Genomic DNA, 21,725 nt, shown 5'->3' with positions numbered 1-21,725 from the left:
TCTTTCCGAGTTCTGCAATTGTGGATGACAGGAGGCAGGCAGAACCTACATGACCTGGGAGCACATCGCCTTGTACTACTTTCTCACCTAAATCTTCCTAAAAACAAAACAAACAAAAAACCAGAACACCTACTGTTATATGTAGGTGAGAATTTGAAACAAACTTCTTCCTTGCTCCTCAGGAAGATATATACTGGCACTGATATAACAGAAATTTCTTGTGTCTTACAGAAAACACTAATTTCAAGCTAAAAATTGTTTAACAGTGTGTTGCAAATTACAATTAGGAATATGAAATTCTTGATGGAAATCTACAAAAAACTCATGTACATTTTCCTTTGAAAACTATGAGATTTGATAAGCTTTTCAGATCAAAATTGAAAGTGTGGAATAGTCTGTCTTCCAAAAAGCCCAAGTCATGTTTAGAACAAAGATTAACTGGAACAATATAAACGCTTAAAATAACTTTGTATTCATTTGCAGGGAAGGTGGAGGGCAACTAACATGCGGAACATGCACTTGACCATGACTTACAAGGGAAGAGCTACTGATGTCATCTATCTGGACTTCTGTAAGGCCTTTGACATAGCCCCCACAACATCCTTCTCTCTAAATTGGAGAAATAAGGATTTGATGGGTGGAACTGTTCAGTGGATGAGGAACTGGTTGGATGGTCGCATCCAGAGGGGGGTAGTCAATGGCTCAATGTCCAGATGGAGACTGGTGACAAGCGGTGTCCCTCAGGGTCCATAATAGGACAAGTATTGTTTAGTATCTTCATCAATGACATCATTGGATCGATCACACCCTCAGTAAATTTGCAGATGACACCAAGCTGAGTGGTGTGGTTGACATGCCTGAGGAATGGGATGCCATCCAGAGGGACCTGGACAAGCTCGAGGAATGGACCTGTGTGAACCTTATGAGGTTCAACAAGGACAAGTGCAGGGTCCTACACCTGGGTCAGGGCAACCCCCAGTATCAGTACAGGCTGGGGGATGAAGGGATTGAGAGCAGCCCTGCTGAGGAGGACTTGGGGGTACTGGTGGATGAAAAGCTGGCAACGTATGCTTGCAGCCCAGAAGGCCAACAGCATCCTGGGCTGCACGCAAAGCAGCATGGCCAGCAGGTCGAGGGAGGTGATTCTGCCCCTCTACTCTACTCTGGTGAGACCCCACCTGGAGTCCTGCAACCAGCTCTGGAGCCCTCAGTACAGGACAGACATGGAGCTGTTGGAGCAGGAGGTGGAGGGCCACCAAAATGGTCAGAGGGTTGGAACACCTCTCCTCTGAGGACAGGCTGAGAGAGTTGGGGTTGTTCAGTCTGGAGAAGAGAAGGCTCCGGGGAGACCTTATTGCAGCCTTCCAGTACATAAAGGGGGTTTAGAAGAAAGATAGAGACAGACTTTGTAGCAGGGCCTGTTGCAGTAGGACAAGGGGGGCGAGTTTTAAACTAAGAGAGCGCAGAATTAAACTACATACAAGGAAGACATTTTTCACAATGAGGGCAGCGGACCACTTAGCACAGGTTGCCCATAGGTGGTGGATGCCCCATCCCTGGAAACATTCAAGGTCAGGTTGGACAGGGCTCTGAGCACCCTGATCTAGTTGAAGCTGTCCCTGCTCATTGCAGGGTGTTGGACAAGATGACCTTTAAAGGTCCTTTCCAACCCAAAGATTCTATGATTCTATAACCATAGTCAAGTTCAGGAACTATGTAGCCACTTTACAATTATGAATGTAACTGATCCTAAGTACATTTTTAGGCCAAAGAGAGAATCCTTAAAACTTTCTTCTGCATAAACAATATGAAGAGACAAAAGTTATTTTCTTTTAGAAAGGACTTTGAATATTAAAATCTTTCAGGGGACTAGAGTGCAAAATAACAGATGTACTAGTGAGAATCCACAAATATCCAGTTTTAGTTTGCACTAGTTAGTTCAGAGAAATAGCTTTCATATGTAACAATACATTAAGATCAAATAATTGTAATGTAGTTAGTTCATATATGGATAAGCAAAACTTAGCTCTGGTAAAGGATAAGTGGGAATTGATGGCATTGAGAGCAGCCCTGCCGAGAAGGACTTGGGGGTACTGGTGGACAAGAAGCTGGACATGAGCTGGCAATGTGCACTTGCAGCTCAGAAGGCCAACTGTATCCCGGGCTGCATCAAAAGCAGCATGACCAGCAGGTTGAGGGAGGTGATTCTGCCCCTCTACTCTGCTCTCATGAGACCCCTCTTGGAGTCCTGTGTCCAGCTCTGGAGCCCTCAGCACAGGAAAGACATGGATCTGTTGGAGAGGGTCCAGAGGAGGGCCACCAAAATGGTCAGAGGGTTGGAACACCTCTCCTCTGAGGACAGGCTGAGAGAGTTGGGGTTGTTCAGTCTGGAGAAGAGAAGGCTCCGGGGAGACCTTATTGCAGCCTTCCAGTACATAAAGGGGGTTTAGAAGAAAGATAGAGACAGACTTTGTAGCAGGGCCTGTTGCAGTAGGACAAGGGGGGCGAGTTTTAAACTAAGAGAGCGCAGAATTAAACTACATACAAGGAAGACATTTTTCACAATGAGGGCAGCGGACCACTTAGCACAGGTTGCCCATAGGTGGTGGATGCCCCATCCCTGGAAACATTCAAGGTCAGGTTGGACAGGGCTCTGAGCACCCTGATCTAGTTGAAGCTGTCCCTGCTCATTGCAGGGTGGTGGACAAGATGACCTTTAAAGGTCCTTTCCAACCCAAAGATTCTATGATTCTATAACCATAGTCAAGTTCAGGAACTATGTAGCCACTTTACAATTATGAATGTAACTGATCCTAAGTACATTTTTAGGCCAAAGAGAGAATCCTTAAAACTTTCTTCTGCATAAACAATATGAAGAGACAAAAGTTATTTTCTTTTAGAAAGGACTTTGAATATTAAAATCTTTCAGGGGACTAGAGTGCAAAATAACAGATGTACTAGTGAGAATCCACAAATATCCAGTTTTAGTTTGCACTAGTTAGTTCAGAGAAATAGCTTTCATATGTAACAATACATTAAGATCAAATAATTGTAATGTAGTTAGTTCATATATGGATAAGCAAAACTTAGCTCTGGTAAAGGATAAAAATCAAGCCAACCTAACTACATGAAGTACTGCACACTAAGATTTGAGTCTAATTTGTACCGACTTCTAAATAAGCAGAAACTGCAAAACTTTCTGTGCGGTATTGAGAAGACTCATGAAGCCTTTCTGCAAAATGGGGTAGTAGCCAACAGTCTCATAACTTGTTTGCACAAGTCCAAAAGATCAGGAATATCAGGCAATAGCCCTATTCCAACAGTGAAATCTTCATGGTAATTGACTAACTCCCAATGACAGACTGGAGTTGCTACTTAGTGGTAAAGAAACATACCTCAAAAAAATCAAAGATTAATTCCAAGTTATCTGGCTCCATGGTTTGTATTGTGTATTCAATCCATCGGTCTGGCTGCAAAGCATAACCACAGTCTGGCTGGGAGTGTCGACATTTATATTCGTTGTTACTTATTAAAGAGAACTCCACAGTGTTTGCCATTTTCTGAGGAACAGTAGGAGATGTTTTTTCTTGGCCCTCTTCATCATCTTCATCTTCCTCTAGGCCTTCTAGAGTCAGTTTTACTCTACTCAACCAGAAATACAAAACAAATGATTAAGTCACAGAATTGTCTTTAGAAACACTAAAGAATTTGAAAGAAACTTGAACAGAAGCTCATACAACACAAGAACTCTTCTCAACCCAGGACAGCACTGTACACAGTGGGTCCTCACATGAGTCAGAGTTTGCAGCTGTTGTCTAAAGCTTATTTTAGTCATATTTAAGTCCTCAAGTCACTTCTAAAACTGGAAACCTGAGGAAACGTGAAAATTTTACTAGTGGTCTGAGAAGCAGCACTCCACCAAACTAACAATTCGGGCTGCCAAACAGAAAAAGCCTTTCTCCACAGATAATTGATACCCATAATGCTGAAAGGCTTACGAAAAGCACTGAAAATAGCAGTAATCCTGAAGATCAATACCTGAACGTTGGTGGCTGCTGATAAGCACACACACAACTTTAAGTGTCTCTGGACATCAATAAGGCAGATAAATGTATTCTGTTGGACATAAACAAGACAGTCTGAAGTAATTAGTAAGTCCCTTGAGAAATCCTAAATAATAATTTAAAAGTGAACTGAATGTGATATGTGATTTCTGAAAAATCCTGGACTGAGAGGAGTAAGTCTCTCCCAAGACTCAGAATTCATTATTATACAGAGCAAACCTTCCCCACAGAATTAATTATGCCAGTGATGGAAGCATACACATAAGTCATCCAAATCCCTTTCTGAATCATCTAAGTAGCAGATAAAATAGAGTTATTTAGTTAGATGCCAATTCACTAGTAAAACTGAAGTTGTATGTCAGAAACAATTACAATCACAGAAACCCTTTACACTAAATCCACATTCTTAATACCCTCATTAAAAAAAAAAAAGTCATCACAACACAGACCTCCACAAACTTGAAAAATTATACTGCCATAGCAGGTGGCAGTCACAAAAACTACCTGGGCAGATTTAACTTTTTAGGCAGAGCATGGAAAACAGTGCGCTGATTTTAGCTGGAATAGAGTTAATTTTCTTCATAGAACCCCGTACGGGGCTATGTTTTGGATTTGTGTTGAAAACAGTGTTGATAATACAGAGATGTTTTCGTTATTGCTGAGCACTGCTTACACAGCTTCAAGGTCTTTTCTGCTTCTCATGCCACCCTGCCAGCGACCAGGCTGGGGATGCACAAGAAGCTGGGAGGGGACACAGCTGGTACAGCTGACCCCAACTGACCAAAGGGATATTCCAGACCACATAATGTTATTCTCAGCATATAAAAATGGGGGAAGAAGAAGAAGAATGGGGGGGTGAGAGAAATGGACACATTCAGAGTAATGGCGTTTGTCTTCCCAAGCAACCATTTCACATGACTGTTTCTTGGGAGATGGCTGAACACCTGCCTGTCCATGGGAAGTAGTGAATGAATTTCATGTTTTGCTTTGCTTGTGTGCGTGGCTTTTCCATTACCTATTAAACTGTCTTTATTTCAGACCGTGAGTTTTTTCACTTTTACCCTGCCGATTCTCTCCATCATCCCACTGGTGGGGGGAGTGAGCAAGCAGCTGTATGGTGCTCAGTTGCCAGCTGGGCTTAAACCACAACACAGAGTATCTAATAAATACATCCAGTTTATCAAGTTTAGATGTCAAACATCTAATTTAGACAAGGATCAAGTTTCAGAAATTGCTCTCTCTCTACCTGCTATAACATAAAAGGAAAAATTGCAAAGCTCTAGAGAAGAGGATGTAAGTATTTATTTAATATAACATTCTTCAATGAGAATTAACTTTCCCCTATCTGCAGAGTTGGAAGTGGGAAGAGGGAAAATAAAAATAAATGTAAAAAAACCCTTCAAAATAAGGCACACAGTACAGAAGTAACTCCTAGGTTAACTGAGTGATCTGTAAACCACTTTGATAGTGGTGTGCTGGAAGTTAGTCATGGTTCACAAGCTCAAAATCTGATTTCTAGCAATTAAATACAAATTTCTTTCTGGTAGTTTTTTTTTTTTTTAATTAAAGAAAACAGGGAACCATAATCCTTTCCAAACAAGAAGACAGGCTGTATGCAAGATTAGGAGAAACACTGTTAGTCTGTCAAAGGATCTGAGAACTCCTGCTCCTCTCTTTCCCATTGGTAAGGGTAACACCTGGCTAACATACTACCAAAAATTGCTGTTGTAAAAACGCATTTTTGCTGACGATTGTTAGTAGTAACAATCACCATGCATTCAGACATGTGTCAGGCTCTAGATAAGGAGAAGAGGTTTTTATACATCTCTACTCTCTTTTTCATTGTTCCACAAAAAAAGATTATGAAAGGCACAGAAAACAAGCCTACACCACACACTACAACAATATGTGCTAGGATAAAGTTTGGCAACCACAGAACTCCAAAAAATCCACGCAGGAAGGAAAGGTGGGGGGGGGGGGGGTGTTAACACCGGTTACCTACTGCTTAACTTGTGCTGTCACATCTGCTTTATGCATATTTAATAGCTTAGTAACTATCAGAAAGCCAAGAACTGAAAAGTATTAAGTCAGCAGTGAAAATAGAATAGTTTTGTTTGACTGTGTCTTCCTTTGGTGAAATAGAAGAATCTCTTTTGACACTACATAAATGATAAAATAAGGTAACAAGCATAACACTGATTTAATGTTATCACCCTGTTTTTACAAAGTTCTTAAACACCTGGAAATTGGCCTGACAGTACACTCCTATTAGCAACCTGAAATTACCTTGAAGGCTACTTTAATTAAGTAAAAAAGAAGCACTGGCATTGACAATTAACATGACATAAATTGCAAATTGAGATGAGCAGGCTCTTACCTAAACCTTGATGTTTTAAATTTCTTCTTAGATATCACTACAGGTGGTTTCTCAGAATAATGCAGACGTAATCTTATTTCTGTTTGACATGTCAGCCACCCAGCATCCACAGTTTCAATACCATCTATCAAAAATTAAACAAGAAGTAGAAAACATTTTAATAACTTTTTTCTAAAGGGAGATCTAGACAGTTTAATACACAAAATATAAATACAGTTCCTCTGACACCATCTTCCAGACAATCCTCTTTATCACCAGCCTTAATCAATAATATTTCCAGAGCAACAGTTGAGTGCATCCTTTCACTTGTCTTTTCTGACCTACCCAAAATAGACAACAGATACTGCAGTTGTTTGCTGGCTTTTAACGGTATTAAATAGGACCAATGATCCTCACCAGCTTCACATGTAAACTGTCTGCAAGGGAGCACTAAATATTCCAGTGTTAATTTATTTATCATATCAAGGGCTAAGTTAAAGTCTCCAAAGGTAAACACAATATTCCCTTGTCCTGGGATCTCTCAATACATGGAATAACACTGAAAGAAACTCTAAAGATTCATATGCAGCTTGAGACTCGCTGTTTCTATTGAGATACAGGTCTCAAATTAGCTCATCATAATCAATGCCAGTAAAGCAGCATGGAAAATCTGCAGGACAGGATACAGCAACAGATACAATGAGGAAACAAAGCATGGAGGAGAATCCTCAACCTCACCATCTGAACAAGGAAAGCCTACAAGCAGGATGGCCAGAAGGCACAAGCTGCCAGACTAGGTGCTGAAGCAGAGCCTGCAGTTTTGAGTTCTTACCAAAATGTATCATTCGATGAGGGTATGAAGAAAAATGGAAAAGCTTTAAGACACGATGTATGAGACATGACAAAGAGTTACCTTAGGCACCAAGGGATTGAGCATTAAGTGAAAGGTGGGTTAGAACTGCCAGAAGCAAGACATACGCACGCACAAGAACAGGAGATTTGAGCCTATGAGAGGTTTTGGCAGTTACATACCCAACGGAAGAGGCAGATTATGTATACTTACTATAAGTGATAATATTTTTTCTAGGCAGGAAGAGTTTTTTCTCAGGCTAGGTTTTAAGAGAAAGTTAACAGTCTATTCTGTATTTCCAAAAAATACATGCTCTTGATCTAAAGTTTGCAAATTTCAACCTTTAACATTAGCACACTGACAATATTTCAACTCTTCCTAGGAGTCTTGTATTAACATTAGAAAGGATTACAGCCTGAGAGTGAATTCACAAATGCTGGATACAAAAATAACTGTATATCACTTACATGCAATTCCTGTCAAAAAACTAATTTAGTATTTCAAATATTTTTCAACTGCAACACTTGATCTTCTTAAAATTAAATACATAGTAAAGAGAAAAGATCAACGTATCTCACTTACTACGGATTCCAAAGTATCCATCATCAATAGTAATTTCGTTTTCTAGAATTAAAAGGAGGGAAAAAGAATGAAAGAAACTAATTAGTATTCACGTTATAAAGAATCATTGCCAAGTTAAATTAATTCTACTTTTCCAGTTCACTTCTAAAAGGTATATCTAAGAAGACAGTATGAAAACTGAGACAAAGAATAAGCATGTTTATTGCAACCTTCTATAAAGCTTTTCCCCCAATTTATGCTTTTGCTTTGTTTCTGCAACAAAAACCAATCAAAACACAAAATGTCCTAAGATGTTTTACCTGAAATAATCTGACCTGAAAAAAAGCAAGAAGGTTGCATCATTTCCTAGTTTGCTGCAATATTTTACTGATAACTACATCCTACTAGAATCTAAGATGCCTTTCTTGTTAGTGTCAAAGACATTAAGGTTTCTTGCAAACATACAAGAAAACTGTCCTCCTGCACATTTATAGTTAAAACTTCTAAATCAAGTTAGTCACAATTAAAATGCTTATTCTGCCCACATGACAGAAACCAACCTAGGATGAAATATTCGAAACACTCATTTCACACTTACTTTTATCCTTACCCTCTATAAAGTTTTAATAATTGAAATCTTAAGGAACTAAGTAAATTCACCATCATTAACATAACTGCAGTAGTCTAAACAAATATACATTTCTCAGAACATAAATCTTAATAAAATTTTGTCTCTACAGCCATTAATCGTCTTTTTTTTTTTCCTAAGAAGAATCATGGGCCTGCTCTCAATTTTTAATAACCACATGCAACAATTTGGGATCATAATGACCAAGTGCTAGCATCCTGGTTTTGCTGCATTTTCTTAAAGGCTGCTTATAAAGCATTGAGTATTACTTGGGGGGGTGGGGGGTGGGTGGAAATCCTAACTGGAATGAAGTTATTCAAATGTAGAGATAAAAGTCTAGACCCTAACAGAGGGTAGGCTGCTTCCCTAGTCAATTACTGACAAATACAGAAACATAATCTTGTTACAGGAACAGAAACACTTAACTAATTCAATTGAAATTTAAAAAAAAAAGGGGGGGGTGGGGACCGTGATCATGGTACTATTCATGATTAACAAACAGTTTAGTTAATACCAGCTTCTTTCTAACAGAAATATTTTTTCAATGCATCAGAAGGTATAAATACTATTAAAATAGATGTAAACTCCTAAGTGTAGAGGAAATAACATTTTTCATATCCTAGGAACGACAGCGCATAAAACATGCTATCGCATAGCAACATAACAAATCTAAATTACAAGCTACATTCAAAGGTTATTTCAGTCACTCTTAAAAAAAAAAAAACCTTTTTCCCTGTTCAGAAAAGCAGTAGGAACTTGTATGCAAGTCTGCATGCCACCTTTTCTTCCAGCAAAATAAATTTCTGCTAAATTGCCAGGTAAATAAGCCGATTCATGTTTCTATTTACATTAATCCATTTATTTAAAGAAGCCTAATTAAGAATTTTTGCTTTAAAATTTTACTAACGAAATAGTAGTTAAATAAAACCAGCAGTGACTTCATACCCTCCCCCTCCCCACATTTTCTCTGAAAAAAATAATATGGATCCTTAGTCTCAAAGAAGCTTACAGAAAATTGTTACAATTCCAAATTAATAAAAAAACCAACCCACATAATCTTAAGGATGGCAGCAAAGAATTTCGTATCCACTCCATTTTTAAGCCACTTATTTATATATGTATTTTGAGAGTAAGGCCCATGTTGTGCAAAGAAAAAGTTTATACGTCCAACACATTAATAAACTTCAGTATTTTAAAACTATAGTTATCAATTCCTCTAAACCAATGTGCAGCATAGTAGCAACCTTATGCATATGCCTCAAACAGATGCAGTTGATGCCCATACCTAAAGGGGTAATTGATCGTGGTTGTAGATGAGTCTCCCACATGTGAACTATGACTTCGCAGGGACCATCGATAGTCTGTAATTTAAAAGTTAAATGTCTGCAATAATTTCTTTTGTTATATCTGATTTTCTACCCATGAAGCTGTTTGGGATGGTTGTGAACTAAACTTAGAGATTTAAGAAAGAAAAAGAAGGAGAGGAAGAGAGAGAGGGGGACAGAAAGAGAGAATCAAAGGAAAAAAAAAAACAGAACAGGCTTGTTTCTTACCCCTGCAACTGCTGATGACGCAATCTGATGCGTCAGGTATACATATGACAAAACTTGTGACACAGTCTGACAGGGTGGAGAAGTTACATGGAATTATTAAATCCTTACTGCTTACAGCTACTCCACTGGACTACTTTAGTTTCCTTCTGATACAAAAAAACAAAGTGCCTCTGAACTTATTAAGTGTGCTCACTTTTTTCTGAAGCTACTACAGCAATAATGTATTAAAATACACACATCTCCCACATCTCTAATTCCAAACAGCACTCAGCATCTATTCATGCAATTAACAGTTGCAGGGGTGGGTTCTCTTTCAAAATTTGCTTGACTAATTCAAAGTCTATAAAACACAGTTATTTTAGTTGTAGTACAGAAGAGCAAGTTATTTACCATCTAATTAAAACATAAATACTTGGAATTTTGCTGCCTCAAAAGGAAAAAGACACTGATACAACCCAGCTGGACAGCAGTGAAGCCCCTGAAAGTCTATTCCATTTGAAGCAGGATAAATTAGATTCTTGCACCAAAAAAAAATTTACTGTCCCTCAAAAGACTGAATTTGTTGACAGACATAGCCAAGACTCAGATATATAATCAGAACAGTAACTCAATCCCTTCTTTCAGAACAATTTAAGTTTGAAATAGCTTTCAAGTTTAAAGCTTTTAGGTAACTGCTGGCTAACAACAGAAAGAATATGCCTGATTCCCAGCTCAGTCACCCTAAGAAGTTTCCCTTAACATTGTGTGGTTGTTGCTATCAGTCATAAAAGAACCACTGCCAAACAGCTGCAGAGTGGGTCATTTTGGTGTTTTGGGCCTAAGTAACTCCTACTTCCCAAAAGACTTGCTACTACTGCCAGAGTCATATAAGGTTCAATGCCAATTTGTCCCAGTGCTACACGTTTTTGTTTATATAGATTTCAGATCAACAGGGACATCCAGACAAGCTTCAAACTCAACAGTATAATTACAAAGTACCGTTTGTTATCTTACAGCTCACTGAACAAATTCTTTAGCAGCAGATGGGATTTCTTGATATACATCAAACACATTTCATCTACTATGCTTTTGGATGAATTAACAGCAAACGCCAAATACTTAAAAAGCACTCAGTAAGATGGGCTTTCTCTGTGAATCTTGGCTAAGAGCAATTCAATTTTTCTAATAAATTCAGAGGCATCTGTTCTTTAGGGTCATGTCAGAATAAAATATATATGCTCAAAGTCCTGCTTTAAAGACAGAATGCATGTAAATATAAATAAAATAACTTGATACTATTGTTTTCAGTGTATTCCTGTTAATAAGGTAGTTTTACTTCCCATCTTCTCACTGCTGCCCCAATGATCGCTCTTACGGACTTCTAGAAAAGTAAATAATGAGAAGTTTCTTCCTTCTTGCACAGTACATCCACACTTGCATGTCACAATCTCAGTTTCTGAAGCTGAAACCTGTGTTTGCCAGCAGGGAGCCTACCATTTCCTAACACCATGCAGGCTTGCAAGCTCTCCAGCAGCGACTCCCATGAACACATACAGAACCTGTAGCTTGCTTAGCTGGTGAATGTAAGTCTATCCTAACATGAGTAAGCTGTTTTCTTCTAAAGGAAAGCAAGTTTTTTCCTTGTAGAAGCCTACAATCTTGTATTAAAATACCAATACCAGTTTATTTCTTACACTACTGTAAATGTACATTTTAATTTTACGTTCTAAAATTATGAATGAGAATTTGAGTAACATTATCCCAACAATAAGTACAACACGCTAGATACATTCACCAAAATTTCACGCCCTGAAAGGAATACAGTGGGCCGATTATGCATTTAATCCCAGGAACCCTCAACACTTTCTATATTAAGAAGAGCCAAGCAAAGCTACCTGGAAAAAAAGGGCAATGGATTAGAGCACAGGCACGGGCATGAGTGAGAGCCTTCTCACAGTCCTTGCTCAGACCATCTTTGCATTTACAGGTATTTAAATAATGTTTTAATTACTGTAACAGAAGCCATTGTTACAATGCAGTTAAAACGCTGATGTAATTTCACTGGCATATGCTGACCGTATCTGAATAGCCCATTTCACATCAGCCTGTAGCAGAACTATATGATGTATCATCAATATTCATAATATGCTAATGTTACCTAAAAAGCCAGCCTCTGCTAGGACAGTCTTAAAACAGCACCTACCCAAATGTCACATCAAGTATCCCAGCAAGATTATAGTAAGTAGCACTGGATGGCATGAATATCCTCTCTGCTAACACACAGATTTTTTTTTTTTTAAAGCACATACATAAAAATTATGTTGCTTGATTTATATTTAGCTGAACATCTGATGCAATTTTAAAGCTCTTAAAAGGACATTCAAGAATTTTCTAAAAAAACTCCTCTTACACTGTCAGAACCTGGGGGGTGTTTAAATAATTATTTAGAAGTCCAGTTCCAAAGATCCAAAACGACACAGAGCAGGCATTAGGAAAAAAATATGATCTTAAGAAACACCACACAACTACATTTATCCAACTGCACTTTACTTCTTTAAATTATGTTTCAAGAACGTGAAACAACTAAATTAATTAGATGCTGGATTTCCGACAAAAACATCTCTGGACTGGACACAGTAACAAAGCACAAAACCAAATCAACCAACCAAAGCCATTCAGCCATCATAACTGACTTTGCAAGGCAACAGCACATACAAAAGTCACCTGCCAGGAAGTCCTGGGCTAAATAGAGATTTTATAGCTCTAGTATTTCTGATAACAATTTAACATACAACCTGCTATCTCAGCACAGTCATGGCAGAGGTGTTCCTTTGTTATTATCAGGTTAACCATGGGTTATTAGTCTAGCAAAAGCTTTTCTAAAGCATTCTGATATTAAAGAAATTACTGAGTCTAGACCTAAGTTTCACCTTTATTATTATATTTCAGGCACTAAATAGATTTATTTAAGTTTTAGAAAAGTAAATTGAAGTCTCATTTGAAACCTCTATAACTAAGCAATATTCTCAGAAGTGTGAAAAATGTTCACCACTCCAGTTTTAAAAGTCCTGCTACCTGCACAGATAGCTTAGTTATTTCACACTTTCCTTGAAAGAAATAAGCCTAAACTTGCATGCTTATTTACTTTTGGAAAAAACAAATATAGAATAGCTTAACAAAATAAGGTATATATTTTCTTTACTAAGGTTTTCAAATATGCATTATGCAAACAGTACCTATTAAAGAATTCTCCTAAAACATATGATATACACAAGACTTAAATTCCAGATAAGGGAGTTGTGGTTCTCCACCTCCCCCCAAGAAAACAGAAGGTTATGTGTAGAATAAAACATGGGAAGGTCCTCACAGTAAGGCAACTGGTACTGGCCTATGTTTAAGAAAAGAACAAACCTCAACCAAAATAGTTTAAATTACTGTCTTATTTCATCAAGTGTATGTATTTACTTTTCTTTTAAAATGCTTTAGGATGACTCTTATGTTATCATTAAGATGTTTACATACTCCTGCTTTTACTATGTTGTAAAACTAGTATGCAGGAGCCAAGACCTGCACCAATTTTATAGTTAAATGTTTATTGTATATACATTAATTTATTTGTATTCCTACAAATATTCTATAAATGTTATTACGTATTAAAAAATTCTATTTGCACAACCAAATCAGTTAACACCAAAATGCTTCAGTGAAAACAAACCAAACTTCTGATGACATTGTACTATCCTTCAAGCAAAATAATTTCACTGAGATTAAATAACTTTCTTTTTTTAAATGGAGGCGAGAAAAATACTTCCGTATCTATTTTTTGTCCAAAATGTGAATTATTACATGTATTGTCACATCTAGCCTGCAGCAATATTTTGGATAATATGAGAACTATCATTTCACTGTGTAAATGTGTTATCACTCCCAGTTTTGCCTCTGTGTCCATCTCAAGCATATTCAAAGATGCTGCTGATATAGAAAAGAAGGGAACAGTAACTTCAGCTGGATCTGTCTTCAGCAGGATTATGTGGTGTCAATTTCATATATTCAGACTTAAACATATATCTAAGACTAACCATGTATTTAAGTTATCCTACAACAGGCCATGACACACAAAATTGCACTGATATAAAAAGCTAACAGTGTCTTAAGGATCATATATTGCAAGCCTATCAAATTTAGGAGACAAATCACATGCAATGCCTAATGAAAAAAAAATACTGATATAAAAATATTCAGAATAATTTAACTTAGTATCTTTTCCTTATCAGAGTTGTTAATGCTGAAGTCCTCCATATAGCGTCTCATTTATACTATACTGTGCATTATATTCAGTTGGTTCCTGCTTTTTCATTGTTCTTCAAAAAATTTACAAGAAGAGGAATAAAACATTGTAGCTGGAACTCTTTTCTTCAAAACATATGTTGTAAGAAAAAGTCCTGTGCACTTAACAGGTACAGGCTAGAGACCGCTAAGTGGATAACCATGTACCCTGGCAATTCACATACTTTGTTTTTAAGGGTGGTTTTCTTTTACCCTCCTTTTTATATACAGTAGCTATTTATGCTGGTATTCCATAAAATTTATACTTACCTTGGCAGACTCTGCATCACACGGTACATAAAGCGTGCACGATACAGAGCACCTACTTAAAGAAACACACTCACCAATACACATTGTAAACTTTTTCAAAAGTTAAAACAGAAACTGTGTTGTCTATGAGCACATTTTCTGCCAATCTGTTCTCACGACGTGTGCTTTTTCTAGTGTGATATTGCTTACATTTTAAGCTTAGGGGCATTTGTGAAAAATGCAAGAGTCCTATCAGAGCTGCTGGGCTGTAAGAACTGATCTACTTGTGGCCTCACTTTGACCTCAGAAAAAGAAATCTGTTACTGGCCTTCCCTTCTTTTGCCTCAGAATAACAATTTAAACATCAGTTTCAAATTAGACTATTTCAAATGCTGTAATGAAAAAACAGAATGCAGTCTCATGTGTTTCATTTAAAATTAGTATCCTTCACTGAGATGGTAACTCTGTCAGGTATTTTTTCAGTGAAAGAAAGCCTAGTTCAGCTGACAAAAAAAAACTTACATGCTCTTGACAGTAATTTAAAATATTTAAATGGCATAGACCAGATAATTCTGTAACTCCTTTGCAAATTTAGCTACAGCCTTCATAATCCCAATTTCAACGAAGAACTAACTCCCAAGGTGAATAGCTACAGGATATTAATAGAGTAAGACAAACAGCAAGGAAAACTTTAAATGGGTTACTTCTTACAGTTATTACTTACTAAGAAAAACAGTTAAAGAATAGCTGCTTATTTTCCAAAATCAGTCCAAGTTTTTTCTGGATGCAGTCTCATCCCTAGTCTGAAGAACTTCCCCCTTACCCTAGTACAATTTCTACAGACCAGTATACAGCCACATACATTCATCTCACATGCAACTTTGACATCCATACCTGTAAAAACACTTCTGTGTCTATCTCCTGGGGGTTTTTCCCCCCCAGGTCATGCAAATACCGATACATAAATGTAGAGAAAACACTGGGATGCCCCATTCCTTGTTTTACCTTTTCATTCCAAGAGATTAACATGTTAATTATGCAGCACAAAAGCTAGTTAATAATTCTCATGCTTCACCAAAAAAACCCTGCAGTAATTTTAAAAACTGTAGTAGGCTAGGCAAATTTAAATACACCTGCTCACACTAACCATTTTCTCCTGCTACTGCTTGCTTCCATGCTAGAGATCCTTATCCTGCTGAAGTCCATACTCAATTGTAAGTATAGAAGTTGCTACAGCTCCACTATAACTAGCGAGAACTTCACTGTATCATTTAAGCTTTATAATAATGTCAGGCATTCCACTACCCCTGGAATTTTTAAAAACACTAACACTGGTAAAAGAGAGAAGACAATTTACCAAAAATAATTAAAAGTTAACAGCATATGGTCATGTACTTCCAGAATTGAACAGCTTGTATTTCCACAAGTATTTTAATGTTTCATACGTGGCAATTTAAGATTTATGTCTAAAACGTCAAGTTTAACTCAGAAAATCCTTGCTATTTCAAATAAGGGAATTTTTTACTAAGGATGAGCAAACTTAAATCAGAAAAGGTTGTACATACCTTAGGTTCTAGGAAGTATCCTTTAAAATACCGATACCGAACAGGAACTCCTCTAGGAAGCTCTACAGTAGCTTTCCATAATTGACTGGGGGCGAAACACAAAACAGTTTCAAAATGCAGCCTAACAGTCACCTCAGGCATATGTCTGTCCTAAGAGATAGTCTAAAATGAAGTTTAGTGTATTGCTGCAAGGAAAAGATTTTACAATGTAACTTAGCCAAACATGCACAAAGCACAATAAATACTTAGAACTGAAATTGTACTTTCTAATCTACAGATCTGAAGAGCCCAAATGCAGCAAGAATTCTCATCCTCATTTAACAGATGGGGAAAACATGATGAAATAATTCAGAGACTCATCCAAGATCACACAGCAAGTCACTGACAGAATTATAAATATACCCTGTGAGCCTCGTTTTCCAGCATCATACAAACAGCGATAGGCAGGACGCCATTTTAAAAAAACACTGAATTCCTCCGCTGCATTTAAATTTTCTTCATATACACTCGTTTATATACACGCAAACCACTTAAAGAGTTTTAATGCAAGTCTCATTTTAAATAATCTCCCCGTTTCTTTATAGCTACAATAACAACTTGTACAGGTTAAAAAGAAAGTAAACACTATAAACATCTCCTACAACTTGTTGTATAGTTATGGGACTGAGAATTATCCATAGCAGTTTCTTATTCAAAATGCCTACAACGAAACTACTGAAATATGCCAGCCACAATGGTAGAAGCATCACTTGTAACTAGAAAAGCATACCCAAGTTAAACATTTTCTTAGACACATTCCTAAGCATTCAAAATGTTCAAGGGCAACACAAGAAATTCTGTGAAGTTTTACTAACAGTATGTGTAGCTTAATAGTTTACAAACTCAGAGCCAGAATAAATTTGTTGCTCCAGAACTCCAGCTACTTCAAAGGGAACAAATTAAAAAAAAAAAAACAAAACACAGCCTTACCGATCGTCAGTTTGGAGGACCACTGCAACTTGTGGATTCCAATTTCCCAAAGCACTGCAGCTCCCGCATATTGCGAAAACCTCTCCTAAGAAAAAAGAAACCACAAACAGAAAAACCCCACAATCTTCACTACTCAAGCCTGTATGGAATTAATATGTACAACCTACACAGTCAAACCTTCAAACATTTTAAACATATGCACCAATCATCCATCTAAACCCTCTCTTTTCAGTTCAGAAAGTAATTTTGGGTGGGGGAAAAATTCCAAGAGTGTTTCCTTCACCATCATAAGGATCTCACTGAGAGAAGTGGACAACCCCAGCCCTTAAAAGGGTTGGCTTCCAAATCATCCTGCAGTAATACTATACAAAAATCTCTGAAAAATGCAGCAGGCAACTTTTCACTGTAAAATGTTTATTGTCAAGATGAACCATTTTTTTTTCTTATATACTGTCTATTTTTTAATGTATGTACACATACACACAGAGTACTAACATACATGCTTAAAACCGTAATTCTCTAAAATTCACACCAATAATCTAGAAAGCACAGACAAATAAGAGGTTGCTAACATTATTCCCAAGACAACACATCCATTTGATCTTTTTCCTGAGAGAAATAAAATGAATTTTGCTGCTATGCCTTCCATTTTTTTGATAGATATAAAAACGTAACGCTGTTACACAAAAAACCCATGAAACACACTCTGTCTACCCTAATGCATACATACATACAGAAAGGAAGAATCCAAAAAGATTACAATAGTATAAGAATGCTTGATTCTAGGATATTCAAGAGTTAACATTAACATCGCAACCCTTGTTTTTAACATAAAACCTGTATGTATATGACTGTAAGAACAAAAACAACAAATACAAATGGAAAGGACAAAATAGTATTTTGCTTTTACAGGGTTTCAATAATATTTTTAGACACAAGACAAAAATATGTTGCAGAAGGAGAAAACGTGAAGGTTTAAAGTATATTTAGGTACCATCTGCTTAATCTTTTAATCTTGCTATGCAAAATGTAAAACTACCAGAGTATTTGAGCAACTTTTAAACAAAATGTAATAAAAACAATACTGACATTCACTTCAGCCTCTAATATGAAATGCCTAAATGTAAAGTTTCAAACAAAGTCACCCTTAAACCAAAGCAGGCATAGGGAAATTCAGCATGATCTTTTACCTCTAAGGAGGTACAGACAAAGAAGTCAGCCTCTGAACATTCTTCTATTCAGTTGTCTTCTAGTGAAATCATACAAAAAGGAGAAAGCATGATTTGGGTACCTGGTACTGATGGTCCTCTTACTTCAAAAGTGACTTGAGAAGAGGTCATACTTGCAGAACTTTTGTCTTAGGATAGCTGAACCCTCCTGTAGTGGGAAGAAAAAGATACTACATTTCAGGAACAATACAGTACATCTGTTCTGTCCAAAGTAAGAGGAAACTCAAATCCCACCACTTACAGGGAAGCAAGCCACTAGTGATGTTACTGTTTGAGTGAGCAGTAAAAATAGAAAGGTCTTTAAAACCAGCAGCAGCCACAGGAAACAGCATCCAGCTGCAGAAGACAATGTTGCAACACCGGCATGAGAAAATGATGACTATTTAGACTACTAAATCAAATACCATATGCAAGTATCAATATCAGTATCAACATCAGTCTTAAGCTGAGATTTTTCAAAAACCTCTGTTTTGACTAATTTTGCTCCAGAAGAGGCCACATAAGTCATTTAAGATTATGATCTTTGGCAAGCAATAGCTTCTGACTGTCTCCCTATGCTATTCCTCAGCTCCTCTTCAAAACACAAGAAAGGTTTCATAAATAAGCACTACCACCTTGAAAGAAAAAGGGGAAGAACCCATGATAGATGACAGCTATTTGCTGTCACAGGCAACAAGTTGTTCATCACCTTGGATTTTGCTCCCCTACCAATACTTCCAGCCTTTCACATGGAACTATAAGCACCAAGCAGTCTTCAAAACACCACAGCAGAAAGGGACTGCCTATAGCCTCCTGTAGCCAGGACTGACCCTGCTTCAACTTTCTAGCCTCCTCCAATACACAGTAACTTGATGGAAAAAAGCTGGCAGAATCCCACTTTCCCCATTACAGCAGAAACACTATTGATGTAAAATATTCCTTTACATTATTTATGAAAGTAGTAGTTACATCAAAGTCCAAGTCCAGATGTTGCTAGACTGTCATCACCAAAGTATACTCCTTTGGACATGGGCAGTAAAATACACTAATTATATGCAGAATTAACTTTGCAATGCTCTCAACCAATCCATTTCTTTCTTTCACTGCAGGTTTTGTTTTTAAACCAAGCAAGTAGAATGTTTTTATCGCTATTTTTGAGCTGGACAAAAGCACTTTATTTCAGTACAATGTCAATCAGCAATCCTTTAGTAACAGCTTTAATAATAACAAAAAGAACTAACAGCACTAGAGAACAATCTACCTTTCATTAGCTCTACTACAAGCCCTTGCCTTCAAAGGCCACAGGGCAGTTTAACAGATGCCTTCAGAGCAAGAAAAGCTAAAGGAAGTCAGATACCAAGTGGTGTGTGTGGGGGAAGCTCATAATCAATCCTCATTCCTCCTGGGCAATCAAAAAGTTGTTTAAGGTCTGAAGTTTAAACACCTACAATTTTTTCTTCTGGCTCTTCTCCTCCTCTCTTAATCCATTCCTTTTTTAACTATTGCTGCCTTGACTTTACATTCTTTTTTCTCCTCCTTTATTTCCCTCTCTATGTCAAAGGAGATCACTTTTCAGTAGTAAAAAAAGAGCAAGAAAATTGTAGAAATATAGATGTTTCTGGTCATAAATTCCTATTCTGCATGTAATAACTTACATCTTTTGTAAGTAAAACTTCCGTAAATTATAAAGTACCAAACTACTGAAGCCAGAAATAAGCACACTTAATAAACATGAATTTCATGAAGGGCACACCCTTTATGAAGCTCTGTCATGTGTGTGTCATTAGGTGGTCTGTATGTTAACAGTGACACATTCTAGCACTTATTTTTAGCAGTTATTTATAGACACAGAAGTGCAGCATGTTCCAGTGCTGAAACTAAAATTGGACTTGTGAAACTGGTCCAGTATGACACAAAAATTTCAGTTTAAAGCAGAGAATATAAACTACTAGTGTGCATATATGATGACACTGTTCAGGGCCTTGGCTGTATTCACCGATTGTCCTTGCTTGGATGCCCTTTAACCAAAAAGGCAGAAGAGCCAAAGGGGAGATGAAGTAGGCAAAAATGCCTGCCAAAGACTACAAAGCAAGTAAGTGACAGCTGTTTCTCAAAGCAAGAACAGGCTTTTGCTTTTTAAAAAAAAAAAAGCTGTTTGCAAAGCTGATTCAACATGATTCAAAATTAAACTTGACCAAAACCAGCATGCCTGTCATACTCCAAATTAACTAACTAGTCCATTCCTAGAGAAAATCTGAAATCCTGTTAAGTCTATAAAGCTTTTAGTTAATACTGTAAAAATTCTATGTACCTACTTGCAAGACATCTGCGGGCTTTTCTAAACCGCCTAGCAAAAGAATATTACTTTTCTACATAACAGTAGTTAATAGTAAGGAGATTTTGATAAACTTACTTTGTAAAGCTGTCAAAATTCTGCTCAAAAGACATTTTACCTCAAAGACCTACTCAACCTGCTCAAGGGATGTATATCACAAAAAAACCTCTAGTCTACATCACCACACACAGGCATGATTTTTCCAGCAGAACTGCAGCTACAGTTATTGCACTTATATTCACATTTTGGGTCAAAATACTACCCCTCATTTTGAAGAAACATCTTTTCTAGCAGAGCATTGTATGTAAACATACAGCAAGGAAAAAAATAGGTCTGCTTTTTGTTAATGAATCAAGCCTATGTTGTGTACTATCATACAGTTATAAAGCACTCTGTACTTTCAAGACTTGATATGAAAATGCTTTATTTCAGGGAAAAAAGCGGATGGTTCCTGAGAAGAGGGAGTAGTTTAATTCCCAGGCAGAAATGGCAAGAAATCCTAGACAACCAAATCCTCTGACCAGCAGGTGTCAGCCGATCTTTTAAACCCTGATATTCCTTCCTTCAGTCTTTCAGTACTGCCTCATCAAAGCTGATGGAGAATAACAAAATCCTCTCTGCTCCCCACACCTGTAAAGATGGACTGTTTGGGAAAATATAAAGAATCCTCAGCTCAGAGGGGTCATAATTGTCTACTCAGGGGAACTGAGACAAGACAAGTTAGAACAGTTATATTAAAAAAGTTAAATGCTTCCTAATCAGCAAATATTAACAGAGTCAACCAAGCAGATTTACAAACTAGAAGTCCTTATGCAACGACTGTTTTTAAACAGTCTTTGGGTTCAAAAGTATTAAAGCCAAATTCACATCTGTTGCAACTACATGTGTCCAAATGCTAGCCTGGCATGCAAACAATTGCCCCTCCTCCAGTGTCTCACTTCTTCCCTTTGGTCAGCTTTTATAGACTGCAACTATATGCAAGCAAGCAATGAACACTTGAATCTCAGTCATTTTCTCCTGGGAAATTGAGGTCTCCCCCCAGGTAGACATTCACACAATGATATCAGCAACTTCACTATAAA

The 21,725-nt window shown here is 37.3% G+C and overlaps 1 protein-coding gene across 1 annotated transcript in view; it reads right to left on the bottom strand.

Moving 5' to 3' along the window:
• Positions 1-18,440, bottom strand: part of GPCPD1 (glycerophosphocholine phosphodiesterase GDE1 homolog (S. cerevisiae)) — a 36,812-nt gene extending 18,372 nt beyond the window's left edge. The window contains 8 exon segments of the mRNA XM_010283613.1: positions 2-97; positions 3,396-3,642; positions 6,442-6,565; positions 7,853-7,894; positions 9,745-9,820; positions 16,132-16,216; positions 17,101-17,185; positions 18,392-18,440. Coding sequence (XP_010281915.1) covers positions 2-97; positions 3,396-3,642; positions 6,442-6,565; positions 7,853-7,894; positions 9,745-9,820; positions 16,132-16,216; positions 17,101-17,185; positions 18,392-18,440 — 804 coding nt within the window.
• Positions 18,441-21,725: the final 3,285 nt, after the last annotated feature.

This window comes from Phaethon lepturus, unplaced genomic scaffold, assembly GCF_000687285.1.
Source record: "Phaethon lepturus isolate BGI_N335 unplaced genomic scaffold, ASM68728v1 scaffold3783, whole genome shotgun sequence".
Taxonomy (NCBI): Eukaryota; Metazoa; Chordata; class Aves; order Phaethontiformes; family Phaethontidae; genus Phaethon; species Phaethon lepturus.
This window is presented reverse-complemented; position numbering and strand designations above follow the sequence as displayed.